We start from the raw sequence: 25395 nt of genomic DNA on the forward strand, positions 1-25395 counted from the left end.
GCCGCTCTCAGAGCTCACAACTGCACGCAACGCACATGTGGGGCAGCCGTCGTCCAGATCGGCCGCAACCTCCTCCCCACAAACGATGGAGCAACGGAACCGCGGTGCTGCCAGACGCTGCCGGCCCCGGCACCTCTGCTCCAGTCCTTCTCGGCACTACCCCAGGGTTTTGCAAGTGGGTGAGAGCTAAGTGTGGATAAGGTTGTATCGGCCCAGAAGCTGGGCCGCGCTTCTGCTGGCTCTGAGTCACCCTTCTGTCTCCAGCCTGTCGCGGTGTCTGACACACCGGAGACGACCTCTGTCACATGTGCTGCACACGCGTGAAAACACATCTGCCCTGGAGCGGGCATGGTGCAGCCGCAGGTTAAGCTCGGGACGCCCACATCCCAAACCAGGGTCCTGGCGGCTCCGCTTCTGATCCAGCTCCCTGCGAACGCACCTGGGCGGCAGCAGACAACGGTCTGAGTCCTTGGGCCCCTGCTGCCCACGTGGGAGACCCTGCAGGAGCTCCTGGCTCCTGGCTTCGGCCTGGCCCAGCCCTGGATGTTGTAGGCAATTGGGGAGTGAACCAGTGGATGGAAGATCTCTCTCTCTCTCTCTGTGTCTCCATCTCTCACTCTGCTTTTCAAATAAACATTTTTAAAAAGCTTTAGAGGCCAGTGCTGTGGCATAGCAGGTAAAGCCGCCGCCTGCAGTGGGCACCGGTTTGAATCCCGGATGCTCTGCATCCAATCCAGCTCTCTGCTGTGGCCTGGGAAAGCAGTAGAAGATGGCCCAAGTGCTTGGGTCCCTGTATCCGCACGGGAGACCTGGAAGAAGCTCCTGGCTCCTGGCTTGGATTGGCTCAGCTCTGGCCATTGCAACCATTGGGGAGTGAACCAGTAGGTGGAGGACCTCCCCACCTCGCCTCTCAATTAAATAAATACATCTTAAAAAAAAAAAAAAAAAGCATCTCTCTGGAAGTGCGCCCACCACCACAGCAGGACTGAGACTGACCCCACGACTTCAATACCCGAGCCAGGCAGCACTGGCTACGGGAGCCACGAGAGGCCACAGGTGACACGTGGTGCACATGCCCGGGGCTCCACGGCCACGGGGCCACGGAGGGCTACAGCTCTGGCTTCTTTCACTGTGACTCACACGCTGCCTCGAGAGAACTTTGCGAGGTTCAGAACTACGCACCCAGGACTTGGCCTGAGTCCAGGGCCCCCAGAGACCGTGGGAAACTCAGTTACATTTACAAATGCAGCAGCTAGACACAGCTTGGAGGCCCATGCCCTTGTCAGCTGCGAGCTTCCGGAAGTCCACAGAATGTGGCCCCACGAATGCCCGGGTGCATGCGATTCCAGCTCCCTGGGCCGGGGGCCGAGGGGGTGGCTTCTCGCTTGCTCACTGTAGTCTGCCAGGGCTCATTAACCCCCAACGTGGGGCCCGGTACAACGTCTGTGCCTACTCCTCCCTGGGGTCTCTGCCTGCCTTAGGCTGAGGCCACGACAGATCTGAGACAGGCAGTCTGATCAGAGTTCATGGCCAAAACCCAATGCGGGGTGGAACAGAACCCTGGCGGAGCAACTGAAGGAATGAGCTAAAATCAGCCCCGGGACGCGCACAGCCTTCCAGGCGAGCCCAGGGCAGAGGCAAAGCTGCCTACCGCCACGGCTGAGACCTTGGCCGCTCCCCTGCGGCTCCTGCACTTGGAGTCTGTATCGCGTGGCGCCAGGGACGCTGCTCTGTGGAGATTCTGTTGGGGACCCACTCTGAGACCCCTGTCCATCGCCACCGTGGACAAGGGAAGAAGAGGAGAGACACGCGGGCTGGGCAGTGTGGACTGGTGCTGAGTGACAGGTGTCAGGTGGAGGGGAGGGGCTGGGAGCCACTGAGACAGACTGGAACCCAGCCCCACGCTGCTCTGTGGTTCCACAGTGACGCCGGCTTGTGGTGCTGGCTGTCCCCACGGTGAGGAACACTTCGGCCGGGTACCATGTCCGTATAAGGCCGCGTGCACCAAGCACCGTGGGTGGAGATGTGCGGCCGGGCGCTTTCGTGGCGCCTGCAGCAGCACCGCGGGGAAAATTCAAGGCCAGGGAGCCCAGGGGAAGCTGTGGGAAAGAACAAACCATGCACGCAGCTCTTGAACGGCCAGCTCTGTCCAACTGCTATTTTTACGTCTCACATTACTTCAAAAAAACCCAACCCTCTGCAGAGGCACACTTGGGCAGATCTGTTCGCTCTAACTGTTTAAGAGTTAAAACAGATCCTAATGGCTCCAGGGAGGCATATGCAGCTGACCCAACCGTAGACACCTTCACAGGGACATTGATGTCCCCAAGCAGGCGACAAGTGGCCAGGTTAAGGCTCACCGTTGCCAGCAGCCCCGTCTTCACCCTCTTACCCACCAGTGTGCGACAGCATGCCGACTGTTCAGAGGATGAGGTCTGTGTGGTCCCACCACAGCAGGGGTCCGGGGCAGCACAGAGCCGGCAGGGTGTCAGGTCACCCGAGGGCCACCTGCCCACAGAGAACTCGCAGATGGGGTCCCTGTGGCTCTGCCCCAGAGAGACACCTGCCAGGTCTCGAGGCAATGCACTCGGAGCCGAGAGCCAGGCAGAGCCGGGGCAGAGCCAAGGCCATGGGGAGTTTCAGGGCACTCGGGTTAACCATGTTAACCAGAAGGCATCGGGCTCTCGCTGCCATGTGCAGACGCAAACTCAAGGTGTTTCCTCGGCTGGGGACCCGGGGAGATAAAGAAGTCCCAGACCTATGTCTGCCTTGCCGCAGGCGACGGTGCAGAAGGACCCCTCGGAACCAGCTCTCATGGCTAAAGACCAGAATGCTTGTTCCGGCGTTATGGAGAACTTTGACATGCCGGCTTTGCTTTAGCTAATCAGAGCAAGTGAGAAAGACCAGAGCCGGGAGCCTTCTCCTCCGCGTGTTTGGGTTCTGCGTGGCTGATTACGCAGACAAGAATGCAGAGCCCTGTGATCTCTGCACCCAGCACAGGCTGGGCTCACAGATGTTTGTGCACCACTAATTTATCTACTCTGTGTCCATATAAGGCCGAGCCGGCCAAGCACGCAGCCAGGGGCGCGTGGGGCGTCTCACCGCGCCTGCGGGGGCACGGCTGGGAAAATCCCTCACTGCGGGCCCAGGGGACTTTAGAGCTCATGGAACGGCTTCCATAGATTCAGAAAATATTTATCCTCATTATAGCCTACAAGTGACCGCCTATGGGCCGGGCCCGAAGCTCCAAGCAGGGAAACCGGACTTGAACCAAACATCTCCGTTTCTGAGAACTGCTGGGGACGGGAGCCCCTTGGCTGGGGTCTCTGCCACTGATGAGGGTCAGTGACCCATGGCCGAGACCCCTGCATGCACGAGCAGCCCCTCCCCCGAGGTGTCACCGGTCTGCCTGAATCAGGGTGGGGGTGGAACAGGACTGCGGTACCCCAGTGGCATCAAGGACCAGTTCCAGGGCCACACTCTGGCCCCCGCTTGCTTTACCCAGGGCTAGGAAGAGGGCGGAGCTACTTTGAAAGCCGATTTCCGGGCTGAGCCGGGTGAAGCTCACTTGGGACCCCGAGGTTGGCCACAGTTTCTGGTACCCACAACGACAGTGTGACGCACACAGCAATTCCCAGCAGCCTCCAGCAGCCTGGCATTCGCCAGACAATGGCACAGACGCGCATGGCCCTGGGTCCAGGAACCAGACGCAGGAGACCTGGCACTCAGCGGGCCCTGGTCCCCATGCAGGGCTGGCTGCGACACACATGTAAAAGACGTCTCTTCAGAACAAAGCCGATTGGAAAAAAGGATTTTGAAAGGACCTCAGAATGACAGAGCGACTGTTCTAACAGGCACCTGAACACAGGGAACCCAACGCTGGGTCAGTGGCCCAGAGACTGCCAGGGGCTCACTGAAGGTTTTGAGCAGGGCTCTGTTGTTCACCCTCTGTAAAGTGGGCAACCAGGGCGCGAGTAGTTCAGAAGTCAGAACAGCCATCAGTGCTATAGTGCTGGTGCGCTCCGGTCTGTATACCTCTGTCTGCAGCACTTACGTACAGTAGAAGCATGAAAGAGTTGTGCTTTATATATTCACACACACACACACACACACACAACATGGCCCTCTGTATCCAGACTTCACATCTGGGGATCCAGCCACACCGGGTTGAAAACACCAGAAGCCACAGTGCACCTGTGCTGTGGGCTTTAGTTCTTGTTATTCCCCACACAACAGCCACGCCTCCGTGCCAGGCGTTCTAAGCGATCTAGGCCTGCCATAAGGCACAGGGCATTGTAAGTAGCTCCTATGCCAACACTGCACCAGCTGGGCTGAGAGGAGGGACCTGGAGTCTGGGGCAGCAGGGGGTCCCGAGCCAAGCCCCTCCGACGCCGAGGGTGGCTGTGTGTGCGACGTGAGCAAGGGCGAAGGTGCTTCTAGAAGTCAGCCCTGCTCTCCGTGTGGCCGGGGAGCGGCACGGGTCGCCCGGCATCTCAGCAAAGCTCACAGCTGACGCATCACGCGCCGGGCACTGGCGCTTCCAGCGCCGGGAAGACCCCACTCGCGGTGACGCCGGGACTTACGCGGCCTCCTTTCTCCGGGTAGCACTGGCAGCCGCCGCTGCAGTCTCGGCCTCCACAGGGGACATCCGACTTCTTCACGCCCTGCAAAGGCAGAGGAGAGGTCACTCAGGACGCTGCTGGCCCCTGCTGGGGGCTCTGCCCGCGCCCACCAACGACCCCCCCGAGGCTTTCGTTATAGGAGTGAACACCCAGACTTCAGCTTCTAAAGCACTTTCGGGTTAACAGCAAACTTCAGCAGAAGTTATGGAGACTTCCCACAGAGGAAATCCACCAGGTCTCCCAAGGAGCACACCGGCCTCCCCCGCCGCCGCCGGCACCAGGAGGCACCGGGAGCCCGGACCCCGCAGGGGGCAGCAGGACCGGCCACTGGTGCTGCCCATCCTGGGTGCTTAAGTATCTACCAAGGGCCAGGTGCTGAGTCAGCCCTGGGGCCCAAACGCGGAGGAGGGTGTCCCCTGGACCTGGGGTGACGCCACTCATCAGGGCTGTGGGGCGCAGGCCGAGCCCAGAGACGCAGGAGGCACCTGCAGAAGACGCGAGAGCCAACGCTTGGGGCCGGACTGGGCTGAAGCTGGGAGCCAGGAACCCAAGCCAGGCCTCTGCCCACGCGGAGCGTACACCTGTGGGCAGTCCTAACTCACTCTAATCCACAACTCACTCTGAAGGCGGAGCGAAGCGGAACCCCTGCTCTCCAACCGCAGCTCCACGCGCTGAAGCTCGACCCTACAGCGACTTGCCAAATCCCTCCCGTAAACCCACAGCTGAAGTCACTTTACGGTTTCAAACTTGACGGAGCGGGCTCGGCTCAGGGTCTGGCACAGTCGCCGGACTCAGAGGAGGGTTCTGCACGACATGCGAGGGGGCGTTCTCGCTTCTGGAACCGGGAACTGTGGCCGAGCGGGCCGTCCCTAGTCACCACGCGTCTCACCCACGTGCCCGGGGCTCAGAGTCCCTGGGTCACCAGGTCAGGGGGACAGCCCTCCAGACGGGCCCCATGAGCACACTCCAGCGGCGCAGGTGCACACACACGCGTGTGTGCGCGTGTTCCCACCAGCATCTCAGCCGCCCTTCAGAGCAGCTCTTGTACATTCCAGCAAGGCGAGTGCCGCACACGGGGATGCCGGTCTCCAGGGCAGACAGAAATATTTACTTGGTTAGGGGAGAGTATGTGCTGTAGATGGTGTCCCACCTGAGCCCTGGCCCTCCCCTGCCTGATGGACAGGTGCGCCTCCCTGGGGCACTGGGCTGAGGGGTGTGGGGCCCCGCGCACACCCATCCAGCCCCAAGCCGGGCCCTCACCCTGCATCTTGGCTTCACGGCCGGAAGAAATGCACAAACCACCACCAACCAGCGTTAGCTCCTCCGTGAAAATGACTCCCCCACCCCCACCGGCTCCCACCCCCGCCCCTCCACAGCGGGCGCCGCGCCCAGCCGCACACTCTCCGTGGGACAGGCTGCTCCCCGCGGGGCCTGGGGTGTCTGAGGACCCGTTCCAGATCCAGCCATGGGTCTTGGCAAGCATGCACACTCCGCTGCAGAACCACGGGTCGGAGGAGAACCAGCTGTTACCTCCTGCAGAAGCCTCTTGTGGCTGGATCCCCACGGCAGCAGCGTGGAGGGGAGGAAGGGACAGCCCAAGTCTGCCTGACCCTGGACTTCACCGTGTGGCCACTGAAGGAGGACACTGAGCCCCAGGGCAAGAGGCTCCCCAGAGCCGGTCACAGCCCGTGCTGTGTCCATTCAGGGCAAACTCTCCTTCCCCAGGGCCGGAGGACACAGGTGGCTGCAGAGCTGTGGGAGCCAGCGAGCCTGCCTGCTTCCCTGGGACGCTCAGCTCTCCCCACCCAGGAGCCTGTGCACAACCTCAAGGGGACAGGATGGCAGGCGGGGGTCTCAGAGCGGATTCCCCATTCCTCACCTTACAAACTACTCACCCAGCCACCCGTGCACGCCTCACCCGGTGCTCACCCTGGGCCGAGCGCTGTGGTGCGCCGGGTGTAAGGGGGGGCGACAGGTGGGATGTGGGCCCTGTGCTCACAGCATGCGAACAGGTGGAGCAGACTGTGTGTGGGACTGAGACTGTGTGTGTGACTGGGACACATACAAGCACACACACATGCCTCACACACAGCCACATGCACAGTGACACACAGCGACACCCATGCAGTCATGTGGTCTGAGTTGTGGTAGGCGGCTGGGGGAGGGGGACACGGGACCAGGAGCTCTCAGGGAGAGTCCCACCCCCCCAGCAGGGAGGCCCAGGTGGATTTCAGGCCTTGGGGCTGCACTCTGTTCCTCCCTCCCTTCCAGGCCCTCCCCTGGCTGCTGTCAGAGGGAACTGTCAGGCCCCCAGGGCCCCAGGCCTAGGAGAGCAAGGCCCGGAGCTCAGCACCGTCAGAAAACCAGGAACACCTTCAACCGGCGTGGATCTGAAGCCACTCAGGCCCTCGACCCCCCCCCCCCCCCCGCCACACACACCCCGTGCTGTGCATGGTGACTGCCGGGGTGGGTGGGGTGGAGGGGCCGGGCAGCAGAGTAGATGTGGGAGCAAGCCTGCAGGGAGAGGCACCGAGGAGGGGCTGGCACACAAAGGGAGAGAGGCGAGCCCCCGTGGACAGGCTGCTGTCCCCCCACGCATGGAGACGCCGTACCCCCTCGGGAGGCATGCCTAGGAGCTGACTGGTTAGCAGAGCTGTGATTTCTAGGTGAGCGCGGTGGGGTATGACGACCTAACCGGCGCTGGGAATGGCCCTCGCCTGGAGACAGCGAGGAGTCGCACACGGCCGGGCCACGTCCTTGGGAGGAGAAGGTGCCATGTGTTCCCCGACCTAGGCAACCAGGCACAGCCGGCGCACGGGAGTGCCGGCCCCCGGGCGTCCCTGCGGCCCCCGCTCCCCGAGGGCTGGCCGCTCGAGGCTCCTCTCCCGGCTCGCAGCAGCCCATGGGGCCTTTTCCTGTTCGGATCTTCCCTGTTCTGGACGGGTGGCCAGAGCTGCTGCGCCAATCAGAAACGGCTGGACTTGGAAAGGACGGGACTGCCTCCGGGCCAGTTGGCAAGGCGGGCGCACGGGTGTCTGCTCTGGAAAACTTAGGTCATGTTCTCCTCATTGGCTCCAGGTGCAGAGGGGCCAGGGCCAGGCCAAGGGCCTCTTGGTTGGCGTTTCCATGGGAAATCTCGTCCTTGGATGGTTCTGTGTCTAACAGTCGCCCCGGACACGTGACCGAGTGGCCAGGGCAAGGCTCTCGCCAGTGGAGAGGGGAAGACATGGCCTTCTCGGAGGAAACCAAGGCTCTGGTTCCTGGCCCAGGCTGCGGTCAGATTCGAGTCGAGAATTTCGCGCCTGGAGCTGCCAGCAGAGACATCCTCCGTCACGTCCAAACGGGGCAGAGCGGGCAGCAGGGGCGGACGGGCAGCAGCAGCTGCGGGATTAGGAGGACATCCGCCCTGCAGGTGCTGGCCCTGCCTCTCACGGGAGGGGCCCTGGGCGCGGGCAGAGGGCGTCTCGTGTTGCCTCCACGGATGGCGCGGGCGGGGGCAGGGCGGGGTTCCTCTGTAGGCGTCTGAGCGGTGGCCCCATTTCAGAACACCCAGCAAACTGCTCCGTGTCACTCCTCCCCACGGCAGATTTGAACTCTGCACACTGAAAACCAGGTTTCACAACAGCTCCGACGCCGGCACATAAAACACAGACAGGTGTTCAGCCCGGGAGGGCAGCTGTGTCCCCCATGGGCAGCATGAGCTGTGCTCATCCCCTGGGGTCTTGAATCCCCGAGCACACGAGGCTGTGTGCAGAGTCAGGGTTCAGGGCTGACTGAACCCCCTGCTCACACACGGGTGAAGGGACACGACGCAGCCACTGTTAGTGCCCACGTAAGAAATGGGTATTAATCACGCTGAGATGAAAATGCAGAAACAAAACTCAGGCGTCCTAACGCCAAAGGACAGTCTGTCCTCTGCAGACTGTGGGGCCAAGGCACCTCCAGCTAAGGAGGCAGCTGCAAGAGCTTACCCATGTCCTGCCCCAAACAGCCCCCTGCACCCCGCCAGGCTCGCTCTGAATACAGGAGAGCCCGTTCTAAGCGACACCAAAGGTACGCACCGCCTACTGTTAAAAAGCAACCGTTTTTCATATCTTAAGGCAAAAAAAAAAAAAAAAAAAAAAAAAAAAAAAAAAAGAAAGAAAGAAAATCTACATCAGTCTTTGATTCTAAGACAAGTCCAGGCAGGCAGAGCTTTCTAGAATTATCCTCTTGGGCCCGCAGCCGGCCAGCCCAGAAGCACACCAAGTCAAGAACAAGTTCCCAGTAAAACTCTGAGTTTATCAAAACAGGAAATATAAGCCGTTTCCGCACACGCAGCCTTGGGAATGCAGGAAGTCATTCCCGCGTGGTATTAATAAGGCGAGGTAGAAGAGAAGGAAGTGCAGGTCCCAGCCACCGCACACAGAACAGAACTCCTTCTCCCCAGTGAGCCCGGCGGGAGCGGCGCCCAGCCCAGTTTCCTTTGTGCCACCGCATTCCAAGGACATTGGAAATGGACGCAGTCCCCCCGGACCGGTCCTCAGAGCCGGACCGCAGCACTGGAAACCTGCAGCCTTTCGGAGCCGCAGCAGCCCTGGTGCTGGAGGCGCACGGTTCCAATGACTGCCCGTTTCCCTGGGCGCCGGCGGGTTCCAGCACGGTTAACATCATGGTTGCTGCCGGCCCTGGCGGAGTTAGGAGGTCTGCCTGTGGGACCGGGGCTGGAGTCGCAGAAAGTCGCGATGGTGGCTGAAAAGGGGCGACCTCTCAGGATGACAGCGCCGGCTCAGGTGCGGGGGACACTGCAGACGAACCCCGGCGCTGCTCCCCGTCCACCGGACTCCTTCCCCTGCACTGTCATTGCAAGGAGCGTGCACCTGCATTCCACACCCGTGTAGTTAGCACGTTACTGAGCCACAGTGGCCAGCTTGGCCACCCGCTATGTCTTCCTCAGGCAGCTCAAAATCTCGGGGAGTTGGCCAGATAGAGTTTGCATTAATGGAGCGATGTCAGCCACACCTGGGTGCCCGCCGAGAGACCGGCTCCACAAAACCCCCGAGTCCCCAAGCCCGGCACCTGACCAGACGGGGAGGGCCTGGCAGGCGTGGAGGCGGCGGCAGTGGGCAGACCGTGTTCCGCATTACGTCATGCACCCTGAAGGCATCTAGAGCAGGCTGAATGGCAGACGGGATGACTCGTTCCACTCAGAGGCCAAGGCATGGGGTTGCCCAGAACGTGTGCGGGTGGACGGCAGGAATGGGGAGTGGACGGGCATGAGTCACGCGGCAGACAGCCACGGCAAGGGGCAGGGTGCAGGCGAGGCGGTGGCTGCAGCAGCCCCTGCACTCAGTGAGACACTGATACTCAAGTCCGTGGTGAGGACCCAGAGACACAGCCCGGGGTCTCTCATGCCACCCGCGTCTCGGGGTCATGAGCACTGGGCAGCCAGCTCCGGGTCCCCGGGCTCCAGACACAGGAATGAGAGTTGAAACCCAGCCAAGGGGGATGAGCCAACGTTTCCTTTCAGAAATGCCTGGCCTGGAGCTGCAGGTGATCTCAGGTGTGGGTGGGCCCAGCTGCATGTGGAGACAAGAGGCTGAGTGGGCAGGGTGGCCAGGCACTTCCTGCCACACGTCCCCGGCCCTGGCCATCGCCTCGCTTCTACAGGCAGAAGGTGACCTGAGCTGTGCCCTCGCTGGGAGATGGGCAGCCCGTGCAGGTGCAGACCCTGCCGGCACCGGCTGGGCGAGGCGACCGCTGCCCGCTCTCACAGTGTCCACAGTGGGATCTGCCCCCGAGTCCGAGTGGAGACCTCACTGTGTGCAGGACCCGAGGGCCACATAGCGAACGCACGGGGAATGGGCGTGGAGTGAGGCTGTTAGGAGCGGGCAGGTGGGAGTCAGAGACCGCACAGGCTGTGGGGCCACCACGTGGGTGGCCAGAAGGTGGCAGGAGGCCAGGAGGCCCCCGACGGTGACTGCGGGGACCCTGTCTTGCAGCATTAGAGGTGCGCCTGTCTGAGGCACGGTCGCCCACATTTTAAATTTTCTTTCCCATCGTCTAATGGCGAGCCCCCGCACGCTGCCGCCCTCTTATCTACAACGCCCGTGAACTCGCCAACCCCTGTGTCACTCGCCGTATCCACAGCAACCGCGGCACCCACGGCTCCGCCATCCACTGCTTCCTGCCATGCGATTCACAGATTTGCGTGCCGCGGCTCCAGGCTATTTTGAGGAAGGCCTTGTTTACTTGGTTCCAGAAACTCAAGGCTGGATGACTTCCTGGGTGGGATTCCCAAGGCTCCGAGTTATAAACGAGACAAAGCGTCCGAGTCTCCGACGCAGCTCTGAGCCTCCAGCAAAGCCACCCATTGCCAAATCCCACCCTCACCTTCCTCGCCCTACCAGGCTCGGTGCCCACACCGTGTGCACAAGATCCCGGCACGACAGGCAGCTGTGGGGACAGGGTGGCCCCTGTAGGTGCCACCCAGCCTGCTGCAGGCTCTCCTGCAGGCGTGGGTGGGGCCGGCACGTGCAAGCGCCCACGTGCACACACACACACAGCCGAGACAGCCGGCGCGCGTGCTTCCATCTGAAGTCCTTGGGCTGCTGTCCCATATTCTTTGGTGGGTCTGTCAATAGAGCCACTTCTGGAACCAGCTTCCCCTGGCCTCTCTGCCTCTCTGTCCCTGATACAAGGTCCCCCCGCAAGCTTTTGCAAGAGGGGGCTAGGCCGGACAGCACCACTGGGGCTAAGTCCCCGTCTCGCTCTGCTCCCAAGATAAATGCGTCCTGAACCTCAACTCCCCAACAGTCCTAGGTGCTTGCTAGGATTCCTGTCCAGCTGGGGTTCCACACCCATGGAGCCCCCATTCCCTCTGCTTTCAAAGTCCTCTTCCCTTTCAGCTCCAGCTGAATGTCAAATGAGAGCGGGGATGGAATGTCAAGGGCGTTAGATGCACCGCGTGTGAACGCCTGGGGCCCCTTCCACAAGGGCAGGCCTCGGCCGCGCTGTTCCTTCAGCCTGGAGTGTTCTTCAGGGTGGCTCAGACCCCGCCACGCCTACCACTCACGCCGGTGGCACCCACCCTCTCTTCCTCCGTACAGGCATTTCTGCCCCGATGCGGTGCACGGCTCGCATTCTGCAAGTCACACACCTGAGGCAGAAGGGCTATGGGGAAAGCATTGTGGGCAGGGCCGCCCCTACTCCTGCAACTTTGTAACTCCGGCTCTAAGAGTATCAGCAATGTTTAATAGACATGTTAGGGACCCACCCTGTGGTGTGGCGAGTTAAGCCTCTGCCTACCAGCATCCCATAGGAGCGACAGTTCAAAAAAAAAAAAAAAAACCTCCGGCTGCTCCACTTCCGATCCAGCTCCCTGCTGCACCAGCAGAAGATGGCCCGAGTCTTTGGGCCTCTACACCCACAAGGGAGAACTGGGTGGAGTTCTGGGCTCCTGGCTTCGGCCTGGCCCAATCCAGGCCATTTAGGGTGTGAACCAGCTACAGATTCATTTGTCTGTCTGCCTCTCTGTAACTCTGCCTTTTAAGTAAATAAATGAATCTAAAGCAGAGCTATACAGAATGAGAGAGAGAGAGAGAGAGAGAGAGAGAGAGAGAGGGAGGGAGGGAGGGAGGGGAGAGAGGGAGGGAGGGAGGGAGGGAGGGAGGGGAGAGAGGGAGGGAGGGAGGGAGGGAGGGAGGGAGGGGAGAGAGGGAGGGAGGGAGGGAGGGGAGAGAGGGAGGGAGGGAGGGAGGGAGGGAGGTCTTCCATCTGCTGGTTCACTCCCCAGATGGTCACAACAGCCAGAGCTGTGCCAGTCTGAAGCCAGGAGCCTCCTCCTGGTCTCCTGTGTGGGTGCAGGGGCTCAAGGACTTGGGCCATCTTCTACTGCTTTCCCAGGCCATAGCAGAGAGCTGGATGGAAAGTGGAACAGCTAGAACTCCAACCAACACCCATATGGGATGCTGGCACTGCAGGCGGCGGCTCAATCCGCTACACCACAGTGCTGGTCCCAGTAAATGAATCTTTAAAAAGAAAAACATAGACACATTAACTCCCCACCAAGTAGAGAAACTCTACAATAAAGCATAGAGAAGTGCAGGTGCGCGGGGGGCAGGACACGAGGGAAGGAGCCACAGCAGCCCTTGTAAGGAGAGCGGGTCTCGTGCAAGAGAGGACGGGCGCCCAGCACGAGGCAGAATCTGTACCATCTGCCATGCTCACCTGCGTTAACCTGCTCCGCCCTTAGCGACTCGGCTGCTCGGCGGTGCAAACAGCGCACCGGGAAAACACACCGGGCACGAACGAACAAGACTTCACTGTACATCGACATCACTCCCCTCTTCCCCGACTGCCCGTCAGCAAGTATGCGCCAGAGACGATGCGCCGTGCCAAAGCGGACCGCGGCCGTGTCTCCTTCGCTGCTCACCCAAGTGCCAGTGTCCGCACCACACAGACAGGAAGAGAGGCGGCCACATCAAAGGCCATTGTCTTACGCAGGCTCTTGTCATCCCGTGACTCGTGCAGCCTCGGGGATACCGTTCTCGCTCGGGGCCTTCAACGCCCGATCACGGAGCTACAGCCAGCAATGAGCAACCCCGTCTCACAAGCGCACACATATTCCCTGCTATATTTAGAATGCATGCAACGCCCTTGCACACTTAGGAGCTATTCTGTTGATGCTGAGCTCCTGACAGACGGCGACGACGCCATTGATCCTAGGCATTAGCTCACACGTTATCTATCCTACGTTGTAATTAATTATACGGCATGTCAGTTCTTGGTGCGTATGTGTTGATGTTGGCGTACGGGTCCTCGGTGGGTATCCGACGTTGCTCCTCGGAACTGAAGCGGGCACAAGTTCCTGCAGCTCTTAATGCCAGAGAGGCGAGCCCAGAAAAAGGCCTTTGTCCCAATGCCCCCCTTCGAGCTCAGTTTGGGGAGAAAATCCGAGAAGACTGGAATGAGAGAGATCTGGCAATGCTCCTTCGGAACACAATACGCTTTCTGTTCTGGCTGCGGGGGACTGGCCCGGGCAAGGAAGGTGTGGGCTGGTGCTGGCACCCACGCAACCGCACTGGTGCTGTCTGGGCAGGCGTGGGGTGGGAGACACGCACCCTCATCCTCCCAATGTGACCGCCAAGTGCCGGGGCCGCAGAGCCCGTGGCGACACCGCGGCTTGTCGCCGTGTGTACCTGCTGCCTGGCAGCTCTGTTAGAAAGCCGAATCGCTGCCTTCCCTTCCTCTTGGGTGCACTCTGCCAAAGTGAGTCAGTCCTAGAATCTTCTAGAAGGGTTTGGCCCTGCACACTGGCAGTGGCTCAGGATTCCTTCACTGTGGCCTCAGGCTGTGCGGTTTTCTCTTTGCCCCAGGAAAAGAGGTAAAATCCGCTCCCAGTCACAGCGGAATCTCCCAGTCAGGGGCCAGCAGAGGAGGGTCCCCGTCAGGGGTCGCCGGCTGCAGGCAGCACTCGGTCATCTGCGTGTCGGTTATTCCCCTGGGCATTCCAACAGCGGGTTTCTGTCCCACAGTCCTCTCTGCTCCCCACTAGACTGCTGGATGATGTACACAGACCACATATGACAGCTGTTGCAATATCGACCTACAAGTATGAGATCTGCCCTGGACAAGGGCAGCCGGAGTGTCCGATGCTGAGCTTCAGCAATAAGGCCACTCCACGACAGGCACACACGCACGCATCTGCAAGCTCAGTCTGGCCTCGACTCCTACATCATAGCACACAGGCTGCCCACTCTCTCCCCAGTCCCCGATCTGTGCCTAGATGGGTCCCCAGGGCCCTCAGAGCCCCACGGTCCTGTTCTGTGTCACTGGCCTGGCCTGACCCTCCAGTCAGGGGGCAGAGCACTGCTGCCGGGCAGCCAACCTGCTCTGAATGGAGTCACATGTGGGAACAGGTGCTTGGGCCCCAGGCTCGGCACTGCGGCTGCGTGACCGGCAGGCTCCTGAGTTACAAAGTGGGTGGAGGCGGCTGGTGCTGTGGGGCAGCTGGCTAAGTTACCACCTGCAGCGCCAGCATCCCACATGGCACTGGTTCAAATCCCAGCTGCTCCACTCCTGATCCAGCTCCCTGCTAATGTTCCTGGGAAAGCAGCAGCAAATGGGTCAAGTCCTTGGGCCCCTGCACCCACACGGGAGACCCGGATGAAGCTCCTGGCTCCTGGCTTTGGCCTGGCCCAGCACCAGCCATTGCAGTCATGCGGGGAAAACAGCAGATGGAACATCTCTCTCTCTCTTTTTCTCTCTGTAACTGCGCCTTTCAAATAAGTAAAATCTTTTTTTTTTTTTTTTTTTTAAGTGGAGCAGAATCTGCGGCTCCTGCCTCGTGGGGTCATAGTTAGGACGGAAGGAGAAAAGCTCAGAAAACAGGCTCAGGACACGGTGCCCACGACTGACGCCTGCACCTCTGCTTACCTCGGCCTTCCAGGGCACACAGCTGGCCCATCCAACACCCCCGTGCAGAGCCAGGGCTGCGCTGTCACTGTCCAGGGGCACGCTTGAAGGTTCGCAGACTCCGGCCAGCTGGTGGCCTTCACCCTGCACAGGAAGTCCCTCGACTCCAAGTCCCAGGCAAGAGCGCCTTCTCCAAGGTGAGAGCTTAGAGGGCAAGGGTAGCGCATCCCTGAGCCTCCTTCCTCTCCTGTTTAAAACGCAGTGTGCCGAGCCTGTCGCCCAGGTCGCCCAGGGGGCCGAGCCCCTGTTCTCTGCTCACCACCACGGACCCAAGCTAAAACCGCAAAACAACGCCCGAGCGAACAGCTTCGTGCTCCCCTCCGTGTTTCAAAAGCACGCTTCCCGAGCCGGCGCCGCGGCTCACTAGGCTAATCCTCCACCTTGCGGCGCCGGCACACCGGGTTCTAGTCCCGGTCGGGGCGCCGGATTCTGTCCCGGTTGCCCCTCTTCCAGGCCAGCTCTCTGCTGTGGCCAGGGAGTGCAGTGGAGGATGGCCCAGGTGCTTGGGCCCTGCACCCCATGGGAGACCAGGAAAAAGCACCTGGATCCTGGCTCCTGCCATCGGATCAGCGCGGTGCACCGGCTGCAGCGGCGGCCATTGGAGGGTGAACCAACGGCAAAGGAAGACCTTTCTCGCTCTGTCTCTCTCTCTCACTGTCCACTCTGCCTATCAAAAAAAAAAAAAAAAAAAAGGCACGCTTCCCACACCACAAGCGCTCGCACGCTGGGAGTCCAAACACCCCAAGAGCAGACTTCCTCCAGCCTTTCAAGTGATGTCATCGGGCCCTTCTTTCATATCCGCTTTCATTATGCCCCTGTCCTTTCAAAACACAGCTTGTGCCACAGCGCAACAAAAGCCGGGAAACACAGACGCGGGCTACGAGGCGGTCCTGGCCCCAGGGAGAGGCTGATAAGGCACAGCCGCCCGCAGGTCCCCAGAGAACCAACGGTGTCGCAGCTGCTGGGTCTGGCGCGTTCCTGACACGGATCGGGACCTCGTGCCGCTGCTCCCCCAAACGTCTCCTGGGAGCCCGCTAATGCCAGGGACGGAGGGGCCCGAGGGCCTGCCCCTTGCCCGGGGAGGAGGCTGTCGGGGCAGCACCGGCTGACCCCGAACCCTCGAGTACCCTCACAGCGTGATGGGTGCTCCCGCGTTAGCACAGGCGAGAGACCTTCGTGCGTGAATCCCGTGTTTTAAGCTGAATTCTTGTGGCCGACGCTCGCCGCTCTTGATGGACTCGCTTTATGGACTGAATGGAGGTGGCTGGTTCTAAGAGCCAGATGCGGACGGTCCACCTGTGGGGTCAGGCCACGCAGTCTCCATCTGGCTCTCTCCTCTGCGGGCATGAGATGCCCAGCACACAGAATCCTCAGCCACAGAGGGAACGTGGGGGAATGGAGCCACGGAGCCACACAGGCGCCCTGCAGGTGGGTGTGGAGACGCGTGGGTTTGACATTTCCTTGGCTGAGAGCCCCTGACTGGGACCCTCCTCTGCTGGCCCCTGATCTTAGGTGCTCCAGCCTTGCTTTCTAAGGAGGCCGAGTCCCGGCAGGGCTGGCCACGGCGCCCCCTGCAGAGCACTGCCCCCACCCCCCACCCCGAGCACTGTGTGCAGGGTGCCAGAGTGCACCGTGATGCGGCGCTGCCTCTACGCCAAGCACGCGGCCCTCGGAGGGGACCTCTGCCAGGGAGTGCAGCTCCCCACACGCCACCAACAGCCCTGCCACCCAGCCGGGCCACTGCAGTCTTCCCCTTACTACATGAGAAACCTCTTCTGGCTAGTAGCAACCCCCGAACACCCTACCATGACGCAGGAAGGGATGCAGGCCTTCAAGTGCCACCCAGCAGAGGCCTGGGGAGGCTCGGGGCTGCAGGCGCCACGCGGCCACTCGACAGTCGAGGGCACAGGGTGACCCTGAGACCCTCCCATTCTCCGTCCCCTTCCGGCGCTCTGTGCCTGTCTTCCTGAATGACAGGAGGGCTGGCTCTGCTTCCTGCCACCATCACCCTGCAGGCTGGGGCCGGGGCGGCCCTTAGCACCTGTCCCTCGCTCAGCCCAGAGCTCACGCCTCACGTATGATGTCATCCACACCAGTGTGCAGGGTGCGGGCGAGTGAGGGCTCACGCGGCTCCCTCCTGGGAGCTCTCGGAGAGCCGTGGGTGAGTCATCTCTGAGCAACCTGGCAGCCAACGCCTGCCCTCGTTCCTCCTCTTCTCCTCCTGCCAGGTTGACTAAGCATGGAGCAGGGTCCCAGGCACCGCGGCAGGCGCTGGGCACACCACTGCTCGGGCAGGGATGCTGGGAAAGTGATCACTTGTGGGGATTCCAGCTATCACGGGGAGGACCTACTTCTGTCTGCTTCTTTGCCTGCTCAGCCTCGGCCGATGGACGAGGAGGACGCGGGGTCCCACCAGCCTGGCCTGAGCCGAGTGAGAGGCTTCAAGGAGGCCCGGGGCCAGCCCGGCTGGAGCTCAGGGGCGTGGAGCCTGCTCCGATCCTACCCCTTTCAAGGAAACTGGGTGCGACGGAGACTGTGGGTAACCTGCCAAGAAGCAGCACAACGGCCCGCCCCCCGCCTCCCTCCCACATCTGGAGCGCTCCCCAGGCTCCCGCCGCCTCCCTCGGTGACTGGATGCCGTCCCCTTTTCTGTAAACAGCGATTTTCAGCACAAAAGTAAAAACAGAATAATTGCAACGATTTGAGCCATTTACGAGTAAGTGAGCTGTCTGCTGGGCTCTGCATCTCACAGGCTCGCCTCTGTTCTCACAAAATAAAATGGGGTTTGAGCAAATGGACCCCCGTCTCCGTAGCTGGCATTGGGCAGGGAGGCGTGGCCTTGGCCTTCGGACCCCAAGGCAGGCTCTCAGCTCCAGGCTCCCGTCACCGAGAGCACCCCTCACCGGGGGTGCAACTCCAGCCGAAAGTGTCCTGCAGAGACCCAGAGGACCAAGCCCCCCACGAGAAACCCAGCTGTCAGCCATCAGGCAAGGGGGGCCTCCCGGCCCTGGCACAGCAGCCGGGCACCCGCCTGCATGGATGGGGCCAGGCCTGGGGTGGGAGCCACCGGAGAGCAGGCAGGCGACCGGGCCCTTGCAAAGCAGTCAGAAGCAGCACCACGCCTTCCCCAGCCAGCGCAATGGCTGCCTGCACTTTCCGCCCAGCCTTCCCTGGGGTGCCCGCGGCTGCCTCTCGGCACAGGCCCATCCTCGTGGGCACGAGCTCCCTGGTTAGGAGCAAGGTGGTCCCTACAGCTTCGAGCACAATGGTGGGGGTTAAACAGCACCCTGGGCCTTCAGTCCCCTGCAGGGGAGCAGTCCCCAGTTCTAGAACGTTGGCCGCAGGTGCCAGTGCCGTGTGTGTGTGCACATGCGTACACGCGTGTGTCTTTCTCGCTCTGGCTCCTGTGGCGTTGTCACCCTCCCCACAGCTCGCGGGAAGCGTGTGCCTCCACGACTGTTTGGCCTGAACTGACTATTCCTCCCTTCTTTCCTAATGATCAGAAGCCGCTAGTAAAATGTTTATGGAATACGAAATGTGTGTAAAACGGACTCCATAAGGGTTTACGAAATCAGTCTGAAAATTAGTTTGGGATATAATTTAGCAATAAACAGCCTGCAGAGGGGCAGACGCCCACATGTGTTCCTAAGCGGCAGGAACTTTGCTGGCCCTTAGCTTCACCTCGGGGGCTCCCAGGAACACCCGCGCCCGTTCCATTGCTGACCATGGAGATCAGAAGCCGCACAGGCGGTGAGCACGCGTGATACATCCTACACGCACAAAGTATTACCAGCACACACCTGTGTGGCATTCACACTCACGCTGTTTCCCTTCCCGACCCTCGGGCCACTGGCAGCTGCCTGGCTGACCGGCGCCTGCACTCAGATGCATCTGGGAGCTCCCATGGTGACCCCGCAGTCTGCGTGTCCCATGGAGTCAGGGAGGTGACCCTCAGCGCCCCGAGGACGTGTCTCCAGGAACTGCTCAGGGAGCAGCAGGTGCAGGCCTAGCCTGCTACTGAGAACTGAAACTACAGGAGGCAGCGCTGTGGCAGCTGCCTACAGATGTGCCCGCCCCCGGTTCCTCGAGCAAAACCCCCAATGTGGATGAAAAGGGACCCATTTTCCCCCAAAGAGGCAGCAACTGCCTCTCCTCCATGGCTCCCTTCTGTGCAGATAAAAGCAGGCCTCCTGGGCCAGGTCACTGGAGGGGTCAGGAACTACTCAACCCCGTGCCCACAGCCGGGGGCCCTCACGGAGTTGCAACTATTGTTACAGGGGCTTCCTAGGCTGCTCTCTCTGTCGGGTTAGGTTTTTAAGGATCCTATAAAAATCTGCTTGTTCCACTTCATTTTGGTATTCACTTCCCATGTTTCTGAATTCATCTGCTTCCATGAATGGCGCCATTCTATTCAACTTTCCAAGTGCAGCCCCGTTCTAGCTGCCTGCATGGTACAAAGGACTGGCTATGCTTGAGACACACAATCAGATTCTGGAATATTCTCCAGGAAAAGAGGAAGTGGTCGGCTCTGGCCCCCTGCCTCGCTGGGCGAGAGGAGTGCAGAACAGAATTCAGAGAAGCCAGAGATCAAACCTGGGCACTGAACGCAGAGCCGAGCCTGGGCGCGCACTCAGGGGCGAGGCCTCGGATTCTGGCTTCACAGGGCTCAGCCCCAGGGAGGGCCACTCTGGGGACGCGGGGATGGACGCCCGCTGCTAAGAGAAGCCGGAATCTCCTGGATTCCGCAAAGCCGCGATGCACGGGCAGACTTCAGGGCTTCATGGCGGCCTCTGAACCATTTCTCATCCCCACTTCACACACCTGTCGCCAAGACAGCGAAACAGCACGAGGCAGGCTCCACCCCCGGGGAGGAAGGCATCGCATGCATTTGGCTTGAGGGTTCTTTCCTGCTTCATCTGCCGAGTGAATGTCACTTTCCTGGAGACGGGTGTCCAAGCCCCTTGGGGATGGGTTTGGGCAAGCCAGACAGCAGACAGCAGAGCTCAGCTGCTGTCCCTCCAGGCACAGCGAGCTTTCCCAGGAGGGGTCCCTTCCCCTGTCGGGTGCAGGATCACTTTACAGCTGCGCCCAAGTCAGGGACCCCGGCCACGGAGGGCGGAACCCAGGGTCAGGGCGCAGCGTGGCCAGGCACAGAGGGATGGTCAAGTGCACCTGGAGCCCCTGGGCTCCTCTCTTCCTCCCGGCCCAGGCCAGGGTGCGTCTGTGGCCGATGCCATGCTTCAGTGGCCTGCTCGGGGTAGAGGACTCGGGGCACCCCGGCTCCGGTCTTTTCTCTTGTGTTTTTCTACAGCACGGTGATTGCGCTGTGTGGAAAATTGGGTGCTTGCTTGACCTTGACCTTAGCCATCTCCCTGTGTCACTGAAGGCTTTTCAGGAGCCCAGCACTGGCTGCACGGTGTTGAAGCATCTGCTGGCTGCACGCAGGATTGCTCCAAGCTTCCTAGGTCGTGCACCTGCGCTGCAAGGAACGGATCTGCTTAGCTGACAGGCCCCTCGTGTGCGTGTGCCGTGGACTCCATGGGTACCCTGGAAATGCCACGTTCTTCCACTTGGACCCAAGGGTGGAGGCGTGTGGGGAACCCTCTCTAGCATGTTCCACGAGCCTGCCCACACAGCCATCAGGGAGCACTTCAGAACGGTCATTTGGACACGCACACAGCCCTGCCAAGCACTAGGGGCTAAACGCGGGCCACGTCTGCTGTCATCCACAAGAGACAAACACGGAGGGGATTCCAAAGCTACCTCACGACTGCGCATGTCCAGCTGGTCACGGCTCCACGCTGGCTCCCAGAAGGCCTACGTTACAGCCCACCCCACTGGCACAGGCCCCCAGCTCCAGGGAGGAAGTGAGCTATGCACACAGCACCCCTGCGTGCAGGCCGAGACCCAGGCTCTGGGCAGACAAGGGCTTCAGACGCTGCCTCTGCTCGTTTGGATGTGCACAGCGATGGGGGAGCACCCAGGGGCTGCTGGCACTGGGAGGTCCACTCCTGCAGGGAGTGACGGGGCTGGGTGGGCCCGAGTCTCACGGCAAACCACGGGAGGACTGGGCTGGCACAGAGCAGAGCAGGCCCCGAACACGACGGCTGCGAGGGGGCCGGGGGCTGTGGTGTCCTGCAGGCATGTGGCTGACCAAGCAGCCCAGGGTCACCTTGCCCTGATGATGGCCTGGAGCCAGACCGGGGCACACAGGACCCAGAGAGATGCTACCCCAAGCCATGGCGTCCCCTGCCGTGGTCAGCAGCAAGGGCACCAGGGTGGGACGGGGGTCCTCTCTGACACCCAAGGACATTCCATTGCTAGGTGAGGGGCTGACCACGGGCACCGCTGCCCCTCCCCCAGCCCCGCCTTCCCTCTCAGAAGCCAGTCTGGCTGAGAGCCCTATGGAGCCCCTAGCAGGAGGTGATGCCCGGCATATCCGTTTCTTGCTGCCTGAGATACACCTGGGACTAGGGCTTCTGGAAACATCTCTGGGTGTCAGGGCCCTGGGGACCTCACTGAGCATGGCGGGGGGCTTCGCTCTGAACATCAGGGCACACCTGGGACACAGTTAATGCCAGAAGCACCTCACAGGGCAGTGGCCTAGGAAACCAAGCAAGATTGGAAGGACTCATTGGTGACCTTTCAAGATTTTCCTGGGGGCTGGGGCTGTAGCGTAATGGGCTAAGCCACCACCTGCATCCCCTAAGGGCACCGGTTCGAGTCCCATCTGCTCCACTTTTGATCAGCTCTCTGCTATGGCCTGGGAAAGCAGTAGAAGATGGCTCAAGTCCTTGGGCCCCTGTGCCCGCATGGGAGACTTGGAGGAAGCTCCTGGCTCCTGGCTTTGGGCCAGCTCAGCTCTGGCCATTGTGACCATTTGGGGAGTGAACCAGTGGATGGAAGACCTCTCTCTCTCTCTCTCCCTCCCTCCCTCCCTCCCTTCCTCCCTCTGCCTCTCTGTAACTCTGCCTTTCAAATAAATAAGTAAATCTTTAAAAAAAAAATTTGCTGTTTGGGATGGCAAGATAGGGTAGCAGCACAGAGGGTGACTCTTCGTCAGAGGTTTACACACTGGAAACTGGATTAACCCACATCCCTGGAAGCCCAGCTCTTCTCGCCCTCCCTGCCTCTGCCTGCCTCCCCAGGGCCATCCCATCCCTGCCCTCGCCCTTCAGTCCCGGGAGAGCAGAGGGAGTGGAGGGGGAGCACGTTCCGCGTGTCTTCACCAAGCTCATGGAAAACGCGCATCCTGAAAACAAGCCTGGGTTCCACCCACACTGACCTCTCTTAATTCCACATCCCCGGCACTGCGTGAGATCCCTTTGCCTAGCAAGGAACCTGCAGTGGGAGTCGCCACACCCACCGTCCGGCCAGGCTGTGGTGCTGGCGCGATCACTCTGTCCCTGGTTACGTGTCTGGCTGCCTTGGGTCTCTGACCGAAACCTGGGTAAGGACGAGGGCGTCTTGTAATGTGGATTCCATGACTCCGGCTTGTCTACGACAGTGGCGCGAGCTCTTCTGGAGACCACGTGACTCAGAAAGCGAGCTTTGGTTCCGAGATCTGTTTCACAGCCTACTGGTGTTAAACAGCATTTCCCAATCTCGCACGTCTAAAGTATTCTAGTCAGTTCCGTAACGAGATAGAACAAGAAAAAGGACTACGAAGGAAGGCGCAAAGCCATCATTACCTGCAGCTAAATGGTTTCATATATAAAAAATACAGGCCGGCGCCGCGGCTCACTAGGCTAATCCTCCGCCTAGCGGCGCCGGCACACCGGGTTCTAGTCCCGGTCGGGGCGCCGGATTCTGTCCCGGTTGCCCCTCTTCCAGGCCAGCCCTCTGCTGTGGCCAGGGAGTGCAGTGGAGGATGGCCCAGGTGCTTGGGCCCTGCACCCCATGGGAGACCAGGAAAAGCACCTGGCTCCTGGCTCCTGCCATCGGATCAGCGCGGTGTGCCGGCCGCAGCGCGCCGGCCGCGGCGGCCATTGGAGGGTGAACCAACAGCAAAGGAAGACCTTTCTCACCTGTCTCTCTCTCTCACTGTCCACTCTGCCTGTCAAAAAAAAAAAAAAAAAAAAACAAAAAAAAAAACAAAAAAAAAAACAACACCATTAAGGGAAAGTTTAGAATTAACAAGTGAGTTTGAGAAAGCACTGGCCCTGAAAAAGACTGATGAGCTGGACTGCGTTAGCTTTGGGGCGTCACTTAGAGCAGGAAAAGGGGCACAGAGTCCCAAAGAGTCCTTGCCACACCGCACCCACCCAGGGCCTGGGGCACTTGAACAGAGGGGCTCCCCACTGGGTGTACAGACAGTTACCCCGCAGAGCTGCGGGAGCAAGACCGACACGGGCAGACCCGACGCCCACAACGTGCTCGGCCTCACCGGCCATCAGGGAGGCACAGCCCGGGGACAGTCGTCACAAGACAGCCCATTCTCCTGGCACCCCTGCCGCGGCCCTGGGGCTCAGCCGCTCGAGCTCCCCTCGCCACGCCTCCTGTCACTGCAGCCTTCAGGGTCCCAAGGAGGAGGGTCCGGCCAGCATGTACATGGGTAAAGGCAGCGCTGGGCAGAATTCTCCACGGGACTGGCTCTGTGGAGGACTTACTGCCGCCGGAAGGAACAATCTAGAAACCTCTGAGATGACTCAAGTGATGACTGCTGTGGAACGCGGCTGTGGCTGTTCTACCTGCCGAGTCATCATGTTCTATCTCCACACGGGCTCTCTCAAGGGGCTGGGGACGCTGTGCTGTTGCCCGTGGTGACGGCAGCCACTTTACGGCCACATGGTTTTGCTGGATCACACGGGCCCCATGCACAACGCTCAGGCCAATCTGGGAAGGACGAGAAGAGCGTTGTGGTCTTCGTAGAAGAAAATGCTAGCAGTAAATTTCCTTTTTACAGCAAAGCTGCGTGGAAAGGATAAACCCTCCTGAGCCCACAAGACGGTGAATTTATGGAAATTCTGTGTGGTGGTCGGGGGACATGGGAGGCACCCTGGGGTGCAGCCAGGAGCCTGCGGAACCCGACTATCAGAGGGGAAGCAGTCAGCCAAAATAGGTCAAAGCAGGCAACCCTGCTCCCAGCTGCGGCACAGAACTCTGGTAATTGCTGTTTTGGAAACTAATTGCTCTCAGCCAAACGCATCCCGCAGGAGGTCCTGAATTCCAAGGAGCGGGCCGAGTCGCCGCTGTGTGTGCACGGAGCACACGCCGGCACCCAACGGCCGCGTGCAGCCCAGAGGGAGCCGCGTCTCCGGGAGGGGAGGTGGACGGGCAATCCTGGCCACTTGGCCAAACAAAGAGGTGCACTTTGCTTTGAACCATAAGAGAATCCCAGAAATACTGGCCCGAGGAGGTTTTGCTCTTTGCAGAGCGGCCTCGCTCCATTGTGCACCGGCAGACGCGGAGTTTCAATAGATTTCAAGGGATTTGCCGCAATCAACCTGACATCCCGGCTGGGAAGGGCTCTGCCCTGGGGACGGCCCCCTCCTCCTGCCCTGCACCCCCCAGCCTCATTCCAACTCGCCACCCACCTACACAATGAAGCCACCCAAGGAAAACAGCGCCCTTGCCGCGGTAGCTTTCCACAGTGCCGGGAAGCCGGCCCCTCCCCGTCGCTGGCACGTCAGTTGTCTGCCTAGTGACCGTTATAATACCGAACATTCCTCTATTCAGCCTGCTTGACATGAAGTCACGCAGCTGTGAGTGACTCGCAAAACAAAGCCAGCGGCCGTCCGAGGTTAAAGGGGCCGCCGCGGGTCGTGTCGTCTTCAGCGGTTAAAACCGACTCTCCCCACACGTCACTAAGAACCGCCAGGGCGCAGCAGGTCTTGACAGCAGGAAAAACCAAAATGCACCGTGGGCCTGGCAACTGAAGGCGCTGTCCCTCCCGACTGCACCTGCTCCCTCTCGTTTGGCCACGTGGGATGCGGAGAGCAGCTGGCGGCACTGTGCGGCCCCTCGCGGCCCCCTCCTCCACTCGCCACGGATGTGGGAACATCGCTGGGGAAATCCTCGCTCTTCCTATCGGGCTTGCGACAGTCACAATACGCGTGCATCTCTCGCGCGCTTCTTCCACGCTTAGCCAATTTCTCAGGCCACCCTTGACTCCCCTTTCTTCTCCTGTGGATGGACACAGCCGCACCTGTCCTGCTGGCCCCAAGGCTGCCATGACGTGAGAGGACAGACGCAAGACAGACCGTCTCCGAAAAGCACCAAGGATGAGGACAAGCACTAAAGAAGGCAGGGCCGGGCCGCCCCTGGGGGACGCAGGGCCTCTAGGCACTGCATGCTGCCTGTCCACCACTACCTCTGA

General features: G+C 60.6%; 1 protein-coding gene across 1 annotated transcript in view; it reads right to left on the reverse strand.

Moving 5' to 3' along the window:
- The window catches only part of COL4A2 (collagen type IV alpha 2 chain), a 136694-nt gene that overhangs the window by 93143 nt on the left and 18156 nt on the right, over positions 1-25395 (reverse strand). Inside the window, exon 4 of the mRNA XM_051849971.3 lies at positions 4584-4664. Coding sequence (XP_051705931.2) covers positions 4584-4664 — 81 coding nt within the window. The remainder of the gene's footprint in view (positions 1-4583; positions 4665-25395) is intronic.

This window comes from Oryctolagus cuniculus, chromosome 9 (assembly GCF_051225735.1).
Source record: "Oryctolagus cuniculus isolate XC-2025 breed Fujian yellow rabbit chromosome 9, ASM5122573v1, whole genome shotgun sequence".
In the NCBI taxonomy this organism is placed as follows: Eukaryota; Metazoa; Chordata; class Mammalia; order Lagomorpha; family Leporidae; genus Oryctolagus; species Oryctolagus cuniculus.